The 20,400-nt window shown below is 40.6% G+C and overlaps 2 protein-coding genes across 2 annotated transcripts; one reads left to right on the top strand and one right to left on the bottom strand.

Annotated features, from left to right (window-relative positions):
• Positions 1-1,800: 1,800 nt before the first annotated feature.
• znf830 (zinc finger protein 830) lies at positions 1,801-3,127 on the top strand. Its single transcript, XM_046851490.1, has one exon. The coding sequence runs from the start codon at positions 1,886-1,888 to the stop codon at positions 2,888-2,890; it is 1,005 nt and encodes a 334-aa protein (XP_046707446.1). The 5' UTR covers positions 1,801-1,885; the 3' UTR covers positions 2,891-3,127.
• A 5,237-nt stretch (positions 3,128-8,364) lies between these two features.
• On the bottom strand, positions 8,365-14,974 carry efcab14 (EF-hand calcium binding domain 14). The gene is made up of 8 exons (XM_046852106.1): positions 14,295-14,974; positions 12,114-12,259; positions 11,796-11,941; positions 11,027-11,125; positions 10,811-10,921; positions 9,809-9,881; positions 9,598-9,723; positions 8,365-8,905 (listed from the first exon to the last, which is right to left on the bottom strand). The coding sequence occupies exons 1-8, from the start codon at positions 14,492-14,494 to the stop codon at positions 8,730-8,732; spliced, it is 1,077 nt and encodes a 358-aa protein (XP_046708062.1). The 5' UTR covers positions 14,495-14,974; the 3' UTR covers positions 8,365-8,729.
• Positions 14,975-20,400: the final 5,426 nt, after the last annotated feature.

Here is a 20,400-nt window from a genome sequence, read left to right as displayed (position 1 = left end):
TAAGAGGTTGTGATAGACATAGACAAATATAGAGAGATAGATGGATGGAGAAAGAGAGACAAATAAAGATAGAGAGAGCGACTGACAGACAAATGGAGATAGATAGAAAGACACAGACAGACAGACAAATGGAGAGATAGATAGATAGACAAATGGAGATAGATGGATAGAAAGACAGACAGACAAATTTAGATAGACAGATGGAGATAAAGACAGACAAATGGAAATCAATTAGATAAAAAGACAGACAGATGGAGAGAAAGACAGACAAATGGGGATAGATAGATAAACAGATAGACAGACAAATGGAGTTGGATGGATAGATGGATAGATAGATAGAATTTGATCACAGGTAGATTGTTGTATGTGTGACGTCACGGTACAGAAATTCATCAGGTATCTCAGCTGCTCACCACAGAAAACACGTACGTGAGCTTTGAACTGATACTGAACTGAACTGATACTTCAGTTTTCTTCCTCTTGCTGAATAGAAATATATACACAACGTTCACTAAATGAACAAAAGTATTGAAACACGAGTTCTTCAGCCATACGAGGTTCTTCATCAAAGCTGTTGGAGACACAGCTGTATAGGACGTCTTTGCATTTCACATGGACTGAAAGACCTCCTCACCATCTCACTTGAATCATTTCCCTGACTTCAACACCCTCATGTCTGAAAGATCACAAATCTCCACAAGCAACACTCAAATCTAGTGGAACATCTTCCCAGAAGAGTGGAGGTTCAAAAGGCACACGTGTCCATATACTTTTTTCAGGTTTAGCGAATCCTCCATAAAATGGATTTATTCCCAGCCTTTCCTTTAGACTATCATTTACAAATATAATTATATATAAATATAACCATTACTCTGAACATAGAGTATTTATTTAATTCACATTTTAATCACACCTGAATGTTTTTGCATGAATTTCTGTCAAATATTTGGACAGGATTAGAAATAAGTTTATCAGAGGGACAGCACATGTAGGACGTTTTGGAGACAAGGTGAGGGAGGTGAGATTGAGATGGTTTGGACATGTGCAGAGGAGGGACATGGGGTATATCAGTAGGAGAATGCTGAGGATGGAGACACCAGGAAGGAGAAAAAGAGGAAGACCAAGGAGGAGGTTTATGGATGTGGTGAGAAGACATGCAGGTAGTTGGTGTGACAGAGGCAGTTGTAGAGGACAGGGGGTATGGAGACGGATGATCCGCTGTGGCGCCCCCTAATGGGAGAAAACGAAAGAAGAGGATTTTTATTTTTCCACTATTTGGCAAACCTTAAAAAAAAATAAAAGTAAAAAAAAACACTTTCAGTTGATCTTGACATCACTGTTCTATAACTTTCTTTATATTTACTGTATATTAAAATGTATTATAGAATTTATATTATAAATTTACAATCAGATATAAACAGTATATATACATACACAACTTTAGATAGATAGATAGATAGATAGATAGATAGATAGATAGATAGATAGATGGATGGATGGATGGATGGATGGATATCCTTGTTGTCAGAATATGTACATTCGTGGTATTTGTTATAATGTTTGTTTATTTATTTATTTTTATTAACTGATTGGTTCCTGTCATTTTTTTTTTATATAAAATGACTAATCACATAATGGATATTACAATATATTTATATGTAATTGTTTAGAATTTTAGAATAATTACATTTATAGTGATTTCTCAATAAATTAAATCAGTAATACAGCAGCGGTTACGCGCGTGATAACAAAAAAAAAAAAAAGAAAAAATCTCGCGCGTCAGGCACAGGTCTCGGCTTCTAAAAATGACGTCATTTTCCTGCGCCCGAAGCGCCACTGCGAGCTCGATGTAGGAGGCAAAATTTCGGCATTAACGCTCAGAATCATGGCCTCCAGACCAGCGAAGGGTAAGAAGGTGGTGAATCAGGATGAACTGCGGCGGCTGATGAGGGAGAGGAAGCAGCAGGCCGAGCGGAAGAAACGCGTCGACTCGCCGTACGCTAAGTACAACAGCCTGGAGCAGCTGAGCTGCGTGGTGTGTAACGTGCAGGTCAAGAACGAGATCCTGTGGCAGGCTCACGTCCTGGGAAAACAACACAAAGACAAGGTGTCTGAGCTCAAAGTGGCCCAGCAGAGCGCAGAGAAGGTCCCTCAGGCTCCACAGACATCCACACATAAGAGGAAGGCTTCAGAACCGGAAGTGCACGATGGGAAAAAAAAGAAGGCGTCAAACAGTGTGGTCCTCCAGGGTAAGACTGGGACAAGTGGTGCAGGACTTGGACTTCTCGCTGGACTGTATGATGATGACGATGACGAAGATAAGGGTGACGTTCCAAGCGATGTGAAGCAGAAAGGTCCTGTTACAGATGCACTTCCTTCCGATTTCTTCGACAGCAGCGTTCCCGGGATCCCGTCCGCCACACCCGTGTCTCACTCGGGCTCGGTGTCCAAAGCCGAGGTGGAAAAACCAGCGGCGGAGAAGAAGGACAACGCGGTGGAGACGATTCCAGAAGGCTTCTTCGACGACCCGGTCCGAGACGCCAAGGTGCGAAACGTGGACACCCCGAAGGACCACATGGACAAGGAGTGGGAGGAGTTTCAGAAAGAGATGCGGCAGGTGAGCAGCGCCTCGGAGGCCATCGTGGCCGAGGAAGACGAGGAGGGGCGTCTCGAGAGGCAGATCGACGAGATCGACGAGCAGATCGAGTGCCTGCGCAGGGTCGAGGTGTTGCGCACCAAACAGGAGGCCATCAAGGACAAGGTGAAGAATATGACGCTGGAGGACGAGCGACGGCTCTCGGGGAGTGGCAGCGACGTGGAAGAGGAGGACGAGGAGGAACTGATGAACGTTTTGGGGAGAGACTGGCGGGCCAAAGGAGCTCTCGCGTAGCTTCGTGGATCTGATTTAGAGCTCAGGTTGTTCTTTTGTTCAAATTCTTTTCTTTTTGTACGTTTTTCCAGGTGCGAATCACATCGTCCATGAAATCCACCACCCAGATCTTTCACTTTTTCAGCTCAAATTGAAACGAAATGTCCAAACGTGAACGTTAAGCTGCAGTTACTCAACATGAGATGAACTGGTCCTTTGTTGTCTTTCATAAAATAAAAGATTTCCATTTGATGTAAAGTTCTGGTCTGTAATTCTATGAGCTTCTCGTCCCACTGCACACATGAACATCTAGGAGGTTTTTAATGAGAGTAGATGACGTCATATTTTCAGAATCAGGAGGAACGCTTTGTGAAAGTATTGAGAGACATGATTTTCCCAGCCGTACACAATATTGCCAAAAGTTTGCGGACACCTGGTCATCAGTGTGGTTTGTGCTTCCTGAGCATCCACGTTTAGTCTCAATTTGTTCTTATAATTCTCTTCACTCTTCTGAGAAGATGTTCCACTAAATTTTTTGGAGATTTCTGCTCATTCAGCTACAAGGCTGTTAGTAAAGTCAGGTACTGATGTAGGTGAGAAGGTCAGTCAGCGTTTACATTCATCCCAAAGGTGTTCAACAGGGTTCAGAGCTCTATAGCAGATCTTTCACTCCAAGTAATCTAAAGCAGATCTTTATGCAGTTTGCTGTGTGCAGGTGAGCACTGAGATGCTGGAGCAGGTTTGGGTTTTTGAAATTTTATTACGTCACATCTGAAAACTTTGTATACAATTGTGTAGCGCTGAAATGATTCCTTAAGCGATTCAAAACAAAAACTAGAATACTTCACATGGAGCACCGTTTCCTTACGGACCGTTATTACTGACGCACCACCCGCTAAACTCTGGACTGCTCTGGGGTCTTGCGTGTGACCCGTCCAGGGGTCTCATTTATACCCGCAGCGTACGAGGCTGAAAACATGAAAACGTTATAAATGAGACCCCTGGACGGGTTTAGCGGGTGGTGCGTCAGTAATAACGGTCCGTGAGGAAACACGGTTATAAACGTTATAATCAGAAAAGTTTGGGATCATTTCAAACTAAAACGTAAAGAAAAAAGTAATCAAAAAGTTTTGATTTTTTTTTTCATTTGAAGTAGATTTTTATATTTTTATACATTTTTAATTTATATGTTTGTATTTTCAATTTGATGTAATATGGCAATTAAATACACTAAATGGGTTTAGTTTTCCCACATTACAATTTCAACGATAAAAATGTAAATTTTTTCAAAAAAGGGAACCTGTTCATTTTAAGAGACCCGTCTTCTTTTCTCTCATATATTTTTTAGTATCGCTGTTTAATAAACAAAACGTACTTCTTTTCTGATTAATCGCTCGAATCATTTTTTTTAAGAAATGTTCATGTCACGGGTTTTTATTTATTTATTTATACTGGTAAAGAAAGTGATTTAATTGCAGGTAAATAACCAACAAGGTTAAAAATAACTGTTTTACTCATTAAACAAAAGATATTGACAAAAATGCATATTCTAACTGAGGAAAAAGTTTGGACCCCCAATAACTAGTGCATTTTCATAGACCGGCCTTTAAGGTGTGGTGGATAAATACAACAAAATAAAATGATACGACCGGCATTTTCGAAATATAATAATAAACGTGAATCCACTGTGTTGTTTTTGTTTATTTTGCTTGCTTGGGGGTTTGAGTTTAGCGGTAATGTATTATGTGTTAGCGGCCGGAGCAGCTCCTTTAAGAAGGTAGAGGATGGAGGTAAGACATGTGACCGAGGCATCATGACATGCATCAAGAGTGAGTCATAGACTGATGTGGAGGAGAGAATCCGGTCATTTTCCAAAATAAAACATTGTTCAGAATCAGATAATAAATAAAACAGAAATAATGTAAGTTATGTATTCATGCGGTGCCTGGTACCAATTGACCCACTGATTTACCAGACTTGTAACCTGCTACAATCTTCGTCCTGAAGGAATCAGACAGCACTTTCAATCTCACCATGGTGTTTACTCTCACTTCAACAGCCCAAGTAACGATGTTCTTATAACATGAACCTGATGCGATACACCTGTGATTCTTTTTGCCGTTTTATGTGGGAAATACTGTATATATAAAGTTCCTAGCTGTAAAGCGTCACTGCGGTGAAAGGGCGTAGAATTGAATATTGTATTTGTTGGCATTGGTGCTGCATCGTTTAGAACGTATTTGCATCGGTATTGAATTGCACAGCATCGTATTTTTTTCCATTGCATCGTCATTTGGAAATCGGATCGCGCCGCACTGTAATGGGGGTTGAATCTCATCGCATCGGTAGCTGCTTCACACGTATCTTTAACGTGTCGTGTTGTCCGCTATGCGTCGAGATGCGGTTATGGAGATGCGCATTCCCTGATATGTAGGGAGAATCACATTTCATTTTTACTCTCATCACTGTGCTGCAGTCATGTGACTGAGATACTGCATTCCACCTGAAAGAACACTTCATTCCTGAGCTTTTGCTTTTCAGCATAGGACGTTTTTTATTTTACTGCTTGTGAATAAAAACGTGACTGTTTTCATAGCTGCTTTTTAACGTCCATCAGACCAGTCCATGGAAATAACGGCGTATTAGAACGAGAGCTTTATAGTCAACAGTGCAAAGTAATGGAGAGTGTGTTAGAGAAGTGAAGAAAAGAGTGCAGGCAGGGTGGAGTGGGTGGAGAAGAGTGATAGCAGGAGTGATTTGTGATAGAAGAGTATCTGTGAGAGTGAAAGGGAAAGTTTTAGGACTGTGGTGAGACCTGAGATGTTGTATGGATTAGAGACAGTGGCATTGAGTAAAAGACAGGAGGTGGAGCTGGAGGTAGCAGAGCTGAAGATGTTGAGGTTTTCAGGATGAACAGGATTAGAAATGAGTTTATTAGAGGGACAGCGCATGAAGGATGTTTTGGAGACAAGGTGAGGAAGGTGAGATTGAGATGGTTTGGACATGTGCAGAGGAGGGACATGGGGTATATCAGTAGGAGAATGCTGAGGATGGAGCCACCAGGAAGGAGGAAAAGAGGAAGACCAAGGAGGAGGTTTATGGATGTGGTGAGAGAAGACATGCAGGTAGTTGGTTTGAAAGAGGGAGATGTAGAGGACAGGGGGGTATGGAGACGGATGATCCGCTGTGGCGCCCCCTAATGGGAGAAGCCGAAAGAAGCAGCAGCAGCTTTGTCTTGCAGCTGCATCACAGAATTCCACCTCACTGCTTATTTTCTAAAGAGTTCAAAACTGGGATTTAGTTTCCACACCAACCAATTTGCATGCTGCAGCATCTTTCACCACACAAGAAATATGTTTACATCCAGTCAGACAGAAAAAAAGGGTTATTTTGGATGAATTATTTGTTTATACATGTTACGCTGAAAAGCAACATGCTGAGCAGGTTCACTGGACCGTTCCTTCAACGTCCAGGATCATTTATATTACACAGGAAGCAGAAACAAGTCCGACCCGAGCGTCAGCCTACAGACAGGAACAACATGTACAGCTACTAAAGGATGGAACGCCCACGAATAGGGTTGCAAAATTCCACATTTACAAGACTGGAAACTTTCCATGGGAATTAACAGGAATAAATGGGAATAAACTTAAAATTTTTAAAATGGCAGGTTTGCCAAAAACAGGGACTTACATTAGTTACAACCAGATTTAATGCAGTTTCATTTGAATTTCTACCTCAATCACATGCACACACACACACACACACACACACACACACACACACTTACTGCAGGGTTACTGAGGCCACACCCCCTACATGCACTGTGCATTCGTCCATCACATAACACACATTTCTTAAATCTTGCACACAAAATATTGTCAAAAACATTTAAATTTCGGCGATTATTCACATAAATTACATAAATATTACATACGTTTATGTTTAAAACGTCCTCGTGCTGGAACAAAGTTATTGTGCGACAAATTTATACTGACAATAAAAACCAAAGTCAAAAATGTTTTAAAAATCTGTATTAGTTTGCATGCATGTCTGCTCATCACCAAACAAAATGTTATGTTTGTATATGACACAGTTTATATACATTTTCCTCGTATTTCTAATACATTTCTGCCAAGTTTAAATATTTAAAAAAAATTCCCATGGAAGGTTTCGGGAAAGTTTCCCGCCCCTTTGCTACCCTGGTTACGAAGCAATGCAGCACCTGGGAGGGCTGGTGCTCGGGCTAATACACGTGTTGTTCAGTATATTTACAGGACTGAACACGGGGGGTGTACAAACTTTTGCATATCGTTTTGCTGCTTGAAAATATTTTAGCTACAGCTCCTATCGTCCTACTCCCGGCAAATTAAAGAGGCGGTGCTAAATTCTCAAAATGTAAAAGTGCTTTAAAAAAAAAGAAACCTGTGAGGAGAGCTGAGTGCGCATGTGGTCATACATGGTACGCTGTCTTTAGTCGACTTAAGCTGGGTGCTTCCTGTGACTGTGCGTGCAGCCCTGTGCTCCCATCTGTTGGCGTGTTTCAAAACTAATCTCAAAACATTTTGATGCACCTCGTGATTCCAGGCGTGATTCTGACATTCATTAACACTTCACAAGGCTCAGGTTTTGTTCCGTTCACACCCCATGCAGGGAATGTGGTTTTATTCTCCCCACTGGTTTACAAGATGTCGCAGGTTTTAAAAAAAAAGTTTGTACACCCCTGGTTTACTGGAATATGTGTGTGTGTGTGTGTGTGTGTGAGATTTACATTAAAATACATACAAACATGCCTAAATCAGTGTTTCATTCACTACCTGAACCTTCACCATTAACAGCATCGGTAACAAGAGCTCCAGCCCAAAGACTGACATCATCATGAAGGGGAAAAAAAAAAAAATTTGGGGGACACAAAATTTTATAAAAAAAAAAAAAAAAAAAAAAAAAATTTTATAAAAAAAAAAAAAAGAGAAGAAGAAAAAAAAAAAAGAGGGACCAAAAAAAAAAAAAAGGAAGAAGAAGAGGAAAACCATTTGGAGACCAAAAATTAAAAATAAAATAATTAGGGACCAAAAAAAAAAAAAAAAAAAAGAAGAAGAAGAAAAAACCATTTGGAAACCAAAACAAATAAATAAAAACAAGGGACAAAAAAAAAAAACATTTGGAAAAAAAAAAAAAAAAAAGAAGAAGAAAAAAAACATTTGGAGACCAAAAAAAAAAAAAAAATGTATAATTGGGGGAGAAAAAAAGTGTTTTTTTTTAATGATGAAGTTAATCTCTGTGCTGTGTGTGAGGAGGAGCTCGAGCTACTTCGCGTGCTAGTTTACGGTAAAGCATCTTTTTTTTCTTCATTAATACATTATTTCAGAATAATCCGGTAAGAGTAATATATTATTGCTACGTTTTTCTAAATACGCAATTAAATAATTCCAAACGTGTTTTCTCGCAGGTCACACCTACAAGTCCAAGGAATGTCTTATGATCGTATACAGAGGGGGGAAAAACAAGAACACATTTATAAACAAGGTAAATCTAGAATGTGGAATTTTGAACCTATGTATCAATCATCCTGGATGTCTAATGTACGTGTCCTGATTGAGGAGTTTAGTAAAATCTTCTCTTCTTCAGCGCTGTAGACGGTTTAAAAGACGGCGGTAAACTGAAGGACGCCGATGTGCTTCTCTGCAGGGTTTAAACCTCTCCAATACTGGTGTACAGGAATGGAAAAAAAAAAAACATTAAATATATTTAGAGCAGGCGTCAGGTTCTAGAACAGTCCACACCCTGAGGGCAGAGCATGGTCCTCCTGCTGTTCGTTAACGGCTCAGTCTTAACGTTCTTCACGCCACCACACGATTCCTCAGAGCGAAGCTGCGGCCCGGAGCTCTTCCAGCGTGTACCTGTGGTCCTGATCTACGTCGTATTTCTCGAGGAGGCGGGAATCCGGAGCGAAAGCGCCGAAGATCTTCCTCAGATCCTCGTACGTCGCGCCTTCGGAGGGGTCCTCCAGCCGAGCGCGCAGGAGCTTCTCCAAATCTGAGGGAACGGACCAAGATCAGGTTTTAATTCATCAGCAACATTTACGTTAGATCAAAGAACATCAAAGGCGTGTTCAGGGACGTCCTGAAGGAAACAGGTACGAGTGACTATTGAAAGAAATCCTTGATTGTGATTGGTCAGTGGTGCACAGCGATAAAATAAATGTTCTAAAGACGTTATGAAACGTTTTATTTTCACGATGCTCCGTATTTACAGCTACGTGCCTGGAAGCGACGTTTAATCAGCATAATAAACGGGTTTTTGTCGCGCGTGAAGAACTGAAGGCTACGAACGACAACCTGGGAATGTGGGATCGAATATCTTTGAAGAAAAAAAAGGAGTGTAAATTCAAAGCAGAGCATCAAAAGAACAAACGGCACAAATAATGATTCTACGTTATTATTGTTTTAATTTGAAAAGAAACACACACACACACACACACACACACACACACACACACACACACTGTGTGCTATTAAACTTGTGGGGTGAAGTCATTAATACAGAACACATAAAACCAATGATACATCATTTGGCCAAAAGTTTGTGGACACCAGGCCATGGTTCTTCCTCAAACATAGGAATTTATAGAAAAATGAGGATTGAGGTCAAGTGTCCACATACTTTTGCCCATATAATGCGTACATGAAAACCTGTAACCAAAACGTACTACAGAAGAAAAGTAATACCTTCAGCACATTCGACTCCAGGGAATGTGAGGGTCTTCGGCGGGGCTTCCTTCTCCCAGCTGGAGAGGTTTTTAGCGAGAAAGCGCCGATGGCGAGAGTTGACGAGACTCAAGGACGTTGTGGAGCCTGGGGGAACGTGACAAGGTGAGAAGCTACAGTCAGGTAATAAGTACAATAAATGACAAATAAATAAATAAATAAAAATACACACTGCTGCCAGCTGTTGCTGTTCCTTCATTCACGCTCCTGCTGTTGTCATCTAAAGCCACCGTCAGTGAAGGGTCCTGAACAGGGATGAAGCACACCAGCTTTCACTATTCATACATATTTGTTTTGTTTGTTTTACACCAAAATCATGCCGCACGTATTATTAGTTCCGGCTAATGTCGTGCAATAAACCTCCGTGAGGCACGCTGGCATCTGTCTACCAGCTGTGAACAGATGTTCCCTCACCACCACCACCCCCAAGCGCCACCCCCTTTTTTTATCGCTCGAAAAATAAAAACCACAATAAAAACACAAATCTTGGTGAGTTACTGAGACAACAAAAGGCAGAAACTCCTCCTCTTCCATATGATGGAAATCTCACATTACAAAGCACTGGAGACTAAACCGTCTCCACCATGTGAACCAGGGAACCCCAAGCTACTGCACCTAAACAATGCCAGAGACGTATTTTGAAAGTTTTATTTTTAAATATATGTTTTACTCATCATATATATTAATAGAGGTCAAGGAACCGATCGGCTACTGACAGAAATACACATACAGATAGCTTTGATTAACGAGAGCGGCCTCTAGAGGCGAATCACTGGCCCCACATGTTTTTTTTTAATTATTTATTTACACGCAACTGCACGCTGCATGGAGAGCCCTATATTTTATGCGTTATCAATAATTTATTGATTGCATCATTATATTAATCGATATAATCAGATTTATTTCATTTTGCACATTTTCATGATTCAGTACTGTTTTTTAGTTTTGCAATTATGTCCAGTACTATTTTACGCTTGTTTGATTGTTTTATCGAGGTCGATTAATCGGTTATCGGCGAGTACGTGACTATAAAAAAAACAATATTTATATACGTGTAACACTAATAAAAACAGGAAATAAAGGAAGGAAAAAAAAACAAAAAAACAAGTAAATATCTGACCTGCATCGTATTTCACTATCGATACAGAGACAAGGGCGAGATTTCGCTTGTTACCGTTTCACTTTTCGGTTTGCTTGCTTCCTTCTTCTGGTCCTCGATATAATTCTGGATCATCTTGACGTCGTGTTGAACGCTGGTGAGGGTGCTTCCTATCGTGGCGACGCTCTACAGGGAAACAAACAGCGGAAACCTGTTAGATGGTGCGCACAAACGATTCCAGGCGAAAGATGGAGTGTGTGTGTGTGTGTGTAGTTTCTTGCAGGTTTGTACCTTCTGGAGCTCCTCGACGGTTGTTGGGAGAGTAATTAAATCAGAGGCCGATTTGATGTTCGCCTTCAGATGGTTCACAGCAGAGTCCAGTGTGCTTATCTACACGCAGAGAAAACGTCATTTTTTTATATATTGTTTACTTGTCGCATGTACGTTAAACGAGATTTGATTGGCGCTTGGTGTATCTACTGATCACCAACATGCAGTTCAACAGCAAGCAGAACATTTAGAGAGGAATAAATGATGAGGAAACTCCAGACTCGAACTCGCCACAACACCTTATTTGAGTAAATTTTTTTTTTTTAAGAGTTGAAAAGAATAATGGATCATTGTAATAGATCCAACTCATTAATATCATTCTATTGATTGGTGCGCTAAAAGTACCTTTTAAGAGTCTTTTCACAAAAACCGTGATAAAAATGATAATAGAAACATTACAGCCGTAATAAATCATCATAATCGAATAAAATCATCTGAATAATTGCATATTGAGTACATATGAAGCACTTGAGTAGGTACTAATTACTTCCTCCACCACTGCTGAAAACCAGTCCACGTGTAGGTTTAGAACATCTACTCCTGTGCCTACATTTCTGTCGGGAAAAATGCACAGGAGTGAAGCTGGAACGAGGGGTGTGGTGTAATAAATGATGCATGGGCGCGCATCTCGGATACGTGGCGTAATCTGATCGCATGCATTAGAGCGCTCGGTAAATGGGTTTGTAGGAGTCTGTGTGGCTCAGGACAGGAAGCTGGTGCTTAAGTGTACCTTTCGGTTAATATCTGTAAGATTGGCCCATAATTTGTTGAAGCCCTTGTCTCCGCTTTCAACGTCCTCCAGCGTCCTCTGGGCGGCTTTCAGGTCCTCGCTCAGCTTCGGGACTTCGTGGGAAGACGCCTTCTGACTCGCTTCCACTGTCGGCACACAAGCAGGGTTAATCGATCGCAGGCAAACTGATCCGCTTTCTAAATGGATCAGGGCCAAAGCGTAAAAAAAACGTCTCTATGGCAACCTGCAGAGTCGAAACGCTTACGTTTTTAGACGCAAATATAAGAAGATAATCGTGTGCTGCAAAGTGAAACGTACTGGTGCGCAGTTTCTCCTTCAGCGAATCCAAATCTTCTTTAAGCGCAATCTGCATCCATATGAGTCCGGCGCACGCCATGAGGCACGCGGCCAGGACGATGAACACGCACAGCGGGTAGCACACTGAGCAGCACTGAGCCGAACCCCTGCACAACACACACACACACACACACACACACACGTCATTTTCAAAACTGGTTTTCTGCTCGCTTCACACCTTTTAATCTCAAACCTGTGCATGCAAAATATATTAATTATTTTTTTTTTGTACATTTTAGCGCCCCCTGTGTTCATTCTATATATCACCCCAGACGTTAATAAGGGGGAATTTCCGATTCAATCACATGTACTTTTAATTCTCCATGAAAGGTCACATGACCTACAGGAGAGCAAAGATCACATCTCATTGTTTATGAAGATTTTTATAATGAGTTTGAGTGTGGCACTGGTTTCTATTGGAGTTTTAAAATAATTATTTCCCTGATGAATAAGAAAAAAAAAATTCTGGCTGGATCAAGAATGTCTTCCAGGAGCTAGACATGTCTGAAGTCAAAGACGTCAACAAAGAAAAATACATGGTGTTGGCCACAGGATGTAATCACCCAAGAGAGATGAAGCTCGTGGCCATGCTGATGATCGGAATCGTTCGCCATCATCTTATTTTGTGAGCCTACAGAAAATTTTCCATATAATTACTAATGAAGTCGATCATCTGCTCACAAACTGTGCTTCTGGGCTTTCCGGTAAACACCCCCGGGACATGGAGACCATTTCCTGGATATCTGGTGTCAACTCGAATGAGGATAAGGTTCCCTGTTGAGTCTGGTTCCTCTCAAGGTTTATTTTTACCCTCAGATCATCCCAGGAAGTGTTTCCTCACCATTGTCAATTCAATGTTATTTATATGTCACTTTAACCATGGACATTGTCCTGAAGCTGCTTTACAGAGATACGTTGGGGGAAATAAGTATCTGATCCCGTACCAAACAGCAAGAATCCCACACACCTAAATTAGTCCTGAACCTTCAAGAAAGTTCTCCTAATATCAACTCATTATTATCACAGAATCAACCTCCTCCATTCAAACCTCTCCACCACTATGGAAAAGACCAAAGAGCTGTCAAAGGACGCCAGGGAAAAGATTGTAGACCTGCACAAGGCTGGAATGGGCTACAAGACCATCAGCAAGAAGCTTGGTGAGAAAGAGATAATTACAAAAAATCGAAGAAATACGAGATCAATGGCTCTCGCTTTAAAGCGCCTCTGAGCAAGGTGAGGATCAGCCTAGAATTTCACGGGAGGAGCTTCTTAATGATCTCCACCGTCAAACATGGTGAAGGAAACGTTCTGCTAAGGGTACAGGAAGACACCGCATGAACGAGACCAAGCACTGTAAAATCTTGGATGAGAACCTCCTGGCCTCAGCCAGAACAATGTAGATGGGTCATGGATGGTCTTCCAGCATGACAATGACCAAAAACATACAGCCAAAGCAACAATCTGATGGTCTTGAAGCCCATTCCAGCCTTTTGCAGGTCTAAAATCTTGTCCCTGACGTCCTTTGACAGCTCTTTGGTCTTTCCCAAGATGGTATAAATAAACCTACCATAACAATTCTAGAGACATGAGAAACTCTGAGATGGAGAAAATCTTGAGAGGAACCAGGCTCTAAAGGGAACCCATCTTCATCCTGGTGGCAGCGTTTATCCGTTCATTACAGGTCCATCATTATAATAACGTCCCCTATTTATTTAACTCTGTCAACCACAGACGTGGAACAATCAGCTGACCCGAACCCAAGAAGGTGAAACTACAGACAAAAGAACCGAAGAACATGCAGGAAGTGAAGACAGCTGGAGTAAAGCTATGAAGAAGTAACCAAGGGCCTTGTTTACGGGGATATAAACTAATTTTCTGATTATTCAGACACAATCTGAATTCAAGAGAACATTCTAGGAGAACCTGGAGAACATGAAGGACCGTGTTCGAGGGGATTCGAACCCACAACCATCTGATCAGAAACCCATTATAATATTATTATAATAATCATCATTTAAAAGGTTTCACAGCTTGAAATGTGTGAACTTTGGGCCCCCTGTGTGTGTGTGTGTGTGTGTGTGTGTGTGTGTGTGTGTGTGTGTGTGTGTGTGTGTGTGTGGTAGTGATAGTAGTGATGTTTACTTGCGGAAAGCCCCCGGACTGAGGCTCAGGCTGCGGAACTCCTCTTCGTCCTCATCCACGGAGCTGGATCCGCTCTCGGTCTCCGTGTCTCCGGCATCTCCACGCAGCAGCAGCCGGTGTCCGGAGCTCTTCTTCTTCGGCTTCTTGCGCTTGCCGTCCCCGAGCCCGATCAGCGCGTTTAGCTCCTTGCGCTTTTTCATCTTCTTCTGCGGGGTGAGCAGCGGCCCTGAGCCCGTCTTCAGGCCCACCAGGTCCAGCGTCTTCTCCAGGGTGGACGCGCGGACGCGGGAGCGAGCGAGAGTGCGCGTGCGCGCAAGCAAGCACGCACGCGCAGGCAGGCTTGATTTGACGTTCACCTGAACTGGGCTAGCTAGCCGAGTTAACACCCCAGCACACACATATACACACACGCGCGCCGAAGTTATTCACGTTATAACGCGTAATAACCAGTCTCAGTTGCTCACCGTGTCCGTTATGACTGCTTATTAGCCGCTAACTCAGCTAGCCCCATTATACACCAGCTTAACGATTTCTGACGCACCCCTTTTCCCGTGTCCCTCAAAACAGGTTTACTTGGACATCTCTGTCATTATTCTTACCGACTATCCTCCCAAAAAAAGCAATAATGATTAATAAACAAGACAATAAATCGTCCCCTGTTCGGTTCCGGCGTCTCAATAGCTGCGCTCCGGGGTGACGTCACATCCGGGACCGTTTTCCGCCTAGGTGTCATGGCGGTATGGAACTGATCAGTTCAGACACAATAAAAGCCTGGCTTTCAAACAGTTTAATATAAACAGAAAATATTTACTGACTTCATCACCTTTCAGCTGGACAAAAAACAAAAACAAACAAGCCTGACGTTCATGTTCTTCCTCAAATCTGATTCATTCATATGGCAAACATCTTGAACGTTCTGAGTGTAACATGTTAACATGTTCATGTTACTGCACTCTGTGTAGTCTTACATCAGGACATGTACAATTCCATACAAAGAGCAATGCAACACCGCCATCAACAGCAAACTACAACGTTACCACCACCAATACTCCCACCATCATCATCCTCACCTACTACTACTACTATTACTAAACTTTCAATCAAAATCCAACATAAACAACAAACTACAATGCTACCACCACCATCATCTACACTGTCAACACCTACTACTACTACTACTTTTACTACTACTACTACTACTTCTACTAAAAACTTACATTAAAAGCCAACATGAACAGCACCTTTACCAAAGAAACTACAACTCTAAAACCACCACCATCATCTGCACCAACACCTACTACTACTACCACAAAATGTCCATCAAAACCATCAACGAGAAACTACAACTCTACCACCACCTCCATCATTATCCACACCAACACCTACTACTACTACCACAAAATGTCCATCAAAACCATCACCGAGAAACTACAACTCTACCCCACCTCCATCATTATCCACACCAACACCTACTACTACCACAAAATGTCCAACAAAACCATAAACGAGAAACTACAACTCTACCACCACCTCCATCATTATCCACACCAACACCTACTACTACTACCACAAAATGTCCATCAAAACCATCAACGAAACTACAACTCTATCTCCATCATTATCCACACCAACACCTACTACTACTACCACAAAATGTCCATCAAAACCATCAACGAAACTACAACTCTACCACCACCACCTCTATCGTTATCCACACCAACACCTACTACTTTTACAACTACAAAAACGTCCATCAAAAACCAACATCAACACCATCACCATGAACAATGACTAGAAGGACACCATCCAAACCATCAGCATCAACAACAATACCACCAGCACCACCAAACATCAACACCAACATCATCACCAGCAACAAATACAAGACTTACAACACTACAATTATATAATAATAATAATAATAATAATAATAATAATAATAATAATAATAATATACATCTTATTGTGTATAATTTTGGGAAGCTCTGCTATAAGATAATAGACAAATTTAAAATGAATGCAATTAATAATATCTTAATTACTCTATTATTACAACTACTAAGAATACGATGACGAATCAATCAAATATCAATAATCAATAAATTAAAAAGTGAAACATTTGAAATGACAATTTCAATCCAATCCCTTCTTTCCCTCTCTCCATACCACATTACCCAACACTCAGTCCCCTGTCCTCAGTTTGAGGTCAGTTCTACCAGTTCCTATCATTTTATATAAAAAAGGAGCCCAAAGTTCTCAGAGACTGAATTCTTTACTGCTGAAGTATTGAGAAGTATCTGAGAACTTGGATCTCGTTTCTTTTCAGTCTGAAGCACACACACACAGAGGATAGAGGAGCAGTCTGTCTATTTACTGTCACTCAAGCCAGTAATCAACAAAAACGTTGCACAGACAATGATGACAAGGCAAACCCTGAAAATGCTGCACACTCCAAACACCTGAGTGCTATGAAAGAGTGATGAGCCGTGTGAAATACCTTTCAGAGTTTTTGAAAAAACTATGAGACAAAAGAAAAAATGAAGAAGAAGACAGGAGGTCAATTCAAGATTTTTTTCTATAGTGCTTTTCATGATGGAAGCTGTCTCAAAGCAGCTTTACAGAATGTAAGAATTATAGAAGAAAAATGTAAATAAGTGAACTATCTGTATTTATCCCACTTTGAGCGAACCTCAAACCTGAATGTGGCGAGGAAAAACTCCCTTCGATTGTATGAGGAAGAAACCTTGAGGAACCAGAATTAAAAGGGGAACCCATCATCATCTGGGTGATTATAGAGTGTGACTAAATCCTAAAAAAAAAACAATACAAACACCAAAGTGTGATTATAAGTAATGTCCTTCCTAAAGTCTTATACAGTCAGTTGGAGTTGTGGAACCAGGAGCTCCTGAGCAATAAATGAGCTCAACATCTGAACTCAATTGATCCCAAATGTGTTCAGTAGTGTTGAGGACAAAACTCTATAGCAGGAGATCTTCCACTCCAAACCATGTACACCATAACGTTGTGGATCTGATTTTGTTGTCATGATGGAACAGGTTTGGGTCTCCTATACTGTGTCTCCAACTTTGTGGTAAAAGTTTTGGATGGAAAAACAGCACATATGGCTGGAAAAGTCAGGAGTCCAAATGATTTTGTGCATAAAGTGTAGATTGTAAGGGGCTGAATATTTGCTATATGAATTGAGACACATTCTAGGCAAGTTTTAAACCAACAATCATTGAAACATGTGACATGGCAATTGTACGCCAAAAACGTACATGCAGCCGAAATGATTGAATTTGCGACTGAAAACGACGCCCCTCAATTTCCTTTTCTGAAATGTTTTGTACAGTTTCAACTATCCAGTGTGATCCTGTCAAAACTGGGACCCGGTCCAACAAAAAAGAAACAAAAACCAGAATGAACAAAGAATAACTAGCAGGAGGCATAAATAAAAGCCGCGAAATGTTTTTCTAGCCATCTGGAAGCGTATAAACTGTTTAAAAGAAATGACATTAAATTGTGATGGCTGCGTCGCCAGCTGGCTGAAATCAACCAAACAAGGAGCTCCTAATGAATCAGAATTGTCCCAAACCAAATAACCAACGCAGCAGATGTTTTGAAACCCAAGTTAGTAATTTAGGCATTAAAGTAGAAGTGAGAATAAAATGAAGTCACAGTTTGCTGTATCATATTACAGAGAGTGCAGACATTAAAACTGAGAGTAATTGCAGGCTTCAGTTCAGTGTTTGCTGAAGTGGTTTGAGTGATCAGTTTTTAATGTGTTTTAAATGTCTCTTGGCTTTAGGTCTCTTGGCACTTTCTTTTCTTTTTTTTTCCCCTCAGTCCAGATGTAATCCTGATCCTTATGAAAAGACCACAGTGTAAACAGAATCCATGATCATTCATGATATGTTGTCTTTGTGAATTTGTTTGAATTTTAAGTAAAAGGTGTGATGTAAAGCAGAGCAGTGTGGTAACACAATTCTGATTGGCCAGAAGGAAGTTGATTCATTTTCTGGCAGTGGTTCAGTAATTCAGACAAGAACTTTGAGAAAGGATTATTTAATATCAACAGTCTATTACAATGGCTCAGGACCACGGGTTGCAGGATGAGGATGGGTTCCCTTTTGAGTCGGGTTCCTCTCAAGGTTTCTTCCTCATGCCATCTCAGGGAGTTTTTTACTTGCCTCAGACGCCACATTAGTCATAAATTTAAGGAACAAAGTGACGAGGATGGACAGGATTAGAAATGAGTTTATTAGAGGGACAGCGCATGTAGGACGTTTTGGAGACAAGGTGAGGGAGGTGAGATTGAGATGGTTTGTACATGTGCAGAGGAGGGACATGAGTTATATCAGTAGGAGAATGCTGAGGATGGAGACACCAGGTAGGAGGAAAAGAGGAAGACCAAGGAGGAGGTTTATGGATGTGGTGAGGGAAGACATGCAGGTAGTTGGTGTGACAGAGGCAGTTGTAGAGGACAGGGGGGTATGGAGACGGATGATCCGCTGTGGCGCCCTCTAATGGGAGAAGCCGAAAGAAGAAGAAGAAATGTATAGATTCTTTTATTACCACTTTATCTTTGTAAAGCTGCTTTGAGACAATGTTCATTCATAACATTATATTCATTGTTCATGGAGTATTGTGTTTTAAGAAGGTATCATGCATTGAACTTTAATAGATGTTACTATGTTTATTGGACTGAAGATGGCAGCAGCATGCAGAAGATCACACACACACCTCCAACAAAATCCTTCATCATATCATATTATATCATTAAATATTAATCGTATATATCGAAATCATTTTTCTTCAGTGTGCGTGATTATCCTAGTCACCTGTCACTCAAACTTCATCAGTCAATGCATTAAGATTCAGAAATACATTCGCCTTCATTTCTGCTTTCAGTTACTGTAACCCAAAATGTGTAAAATGTTTAAAGTAAAAAAAAAAAACACCCCAAAAACAAACAAAAACCCTGCAATGCAATGAAGTGATAAACCCAAGAGTCCAGTGTAAATACAGTAATGGTACAAGTAGCTTATTAGCTACATTTCTCTTTATAATGGCTTTGTTGTAAAGGAAAACACTCATATTAAATGTATTATTCAACTTAGCAACAGTGTCTGTAAAAGTACCTAATTAACAATTAAAAGTTGATTAAACATAAAAATAATATTCATATCTACTTACTATTTAAGAAGGAAGTGACTGAGATTTAAACATGTTAGTACGTTAAAAAATATACTTTTGCCCTGCTTGTATTATATAAATATATACAATTATATTACATATAAGCTCTGTAACGTACACAACATTTTGGTACAGTTTGGGGGAAGAAATGCAAAACATAATTGCTTGTCATTTTTTATTAATGCTTGTTTATTTTTATTAATATTTGTGATCTTCAACATTTGAACAGTTGCCTGCTTGGTAAAATAATATTCTTCTTCTTCTTCTCCCATTAGGGGTCGCCACAGCGGATTATCCGTCTCCATACCCCCCTGTCCTCTACATCTGCCTCTTTTACACCAACTACCTGCATGTCTTCCTTCACCACATCCATCCTCCTTGGTCTTCCTCTTTTCCTCCTTCCTGGTGTCTCCATCCTCAGCATTCTTCTACTGATATACCCCATGTCTCTCCTCTGCACATGTCCAAACCATCTAAATCTCACGTCCCTCACCTTGTCTCCAAAACGTCCTACATGCACTGTCCCTCTAATAAACTCATTTCTAATCCTGTCCATCCTGAAAATCTCAACATCTTCATCTCTGCTACCTCCAGATCCACCTCCAGGCTTGGTTAAATAATATCTAAAATAATATTAATATAATGAGAAAATAGAATCAAATCAAATGAATGCAATGCCCTTTTCAATATATTGAGTTAAGATCGCAGAAATTAAATTAATTAAATAAAATTAAATAAATGGACAAATTTGTTAGACCCTATGTGGGTAATACAGATGTGTGTATATATATATATATATATATATATATGTGTGTGTGTGTGTGTGTGTGTGTGTGTGTGTGTTTGTTTTACATTGAAATATTTATTTTTTAAAGCTATATATGATATGATCTACTTAACTGTTCTACTC

The sequence above is a fragment of the Silurus meridionalis genome, chromosome 6 (genome assembly GCF_014805685.1).
Source record: "Silurus meridionalis isolate SWU-2019-XX chromosome 6, ASM1480568v1, whole genome shotgun sequence".
Taxonomy (NCBI): domain Eukaryota; kingdom Metazoa; phylum Chordata; class Actinopteri; order Siluriformes; family Siluridae; genus Silurus; species Silurus meridionalis.
The sequence above is the reverse complement of the archived record's forward strand: the minus strand, read 5'-3'. Positions and strand labels throughout refer to the sequence as shown.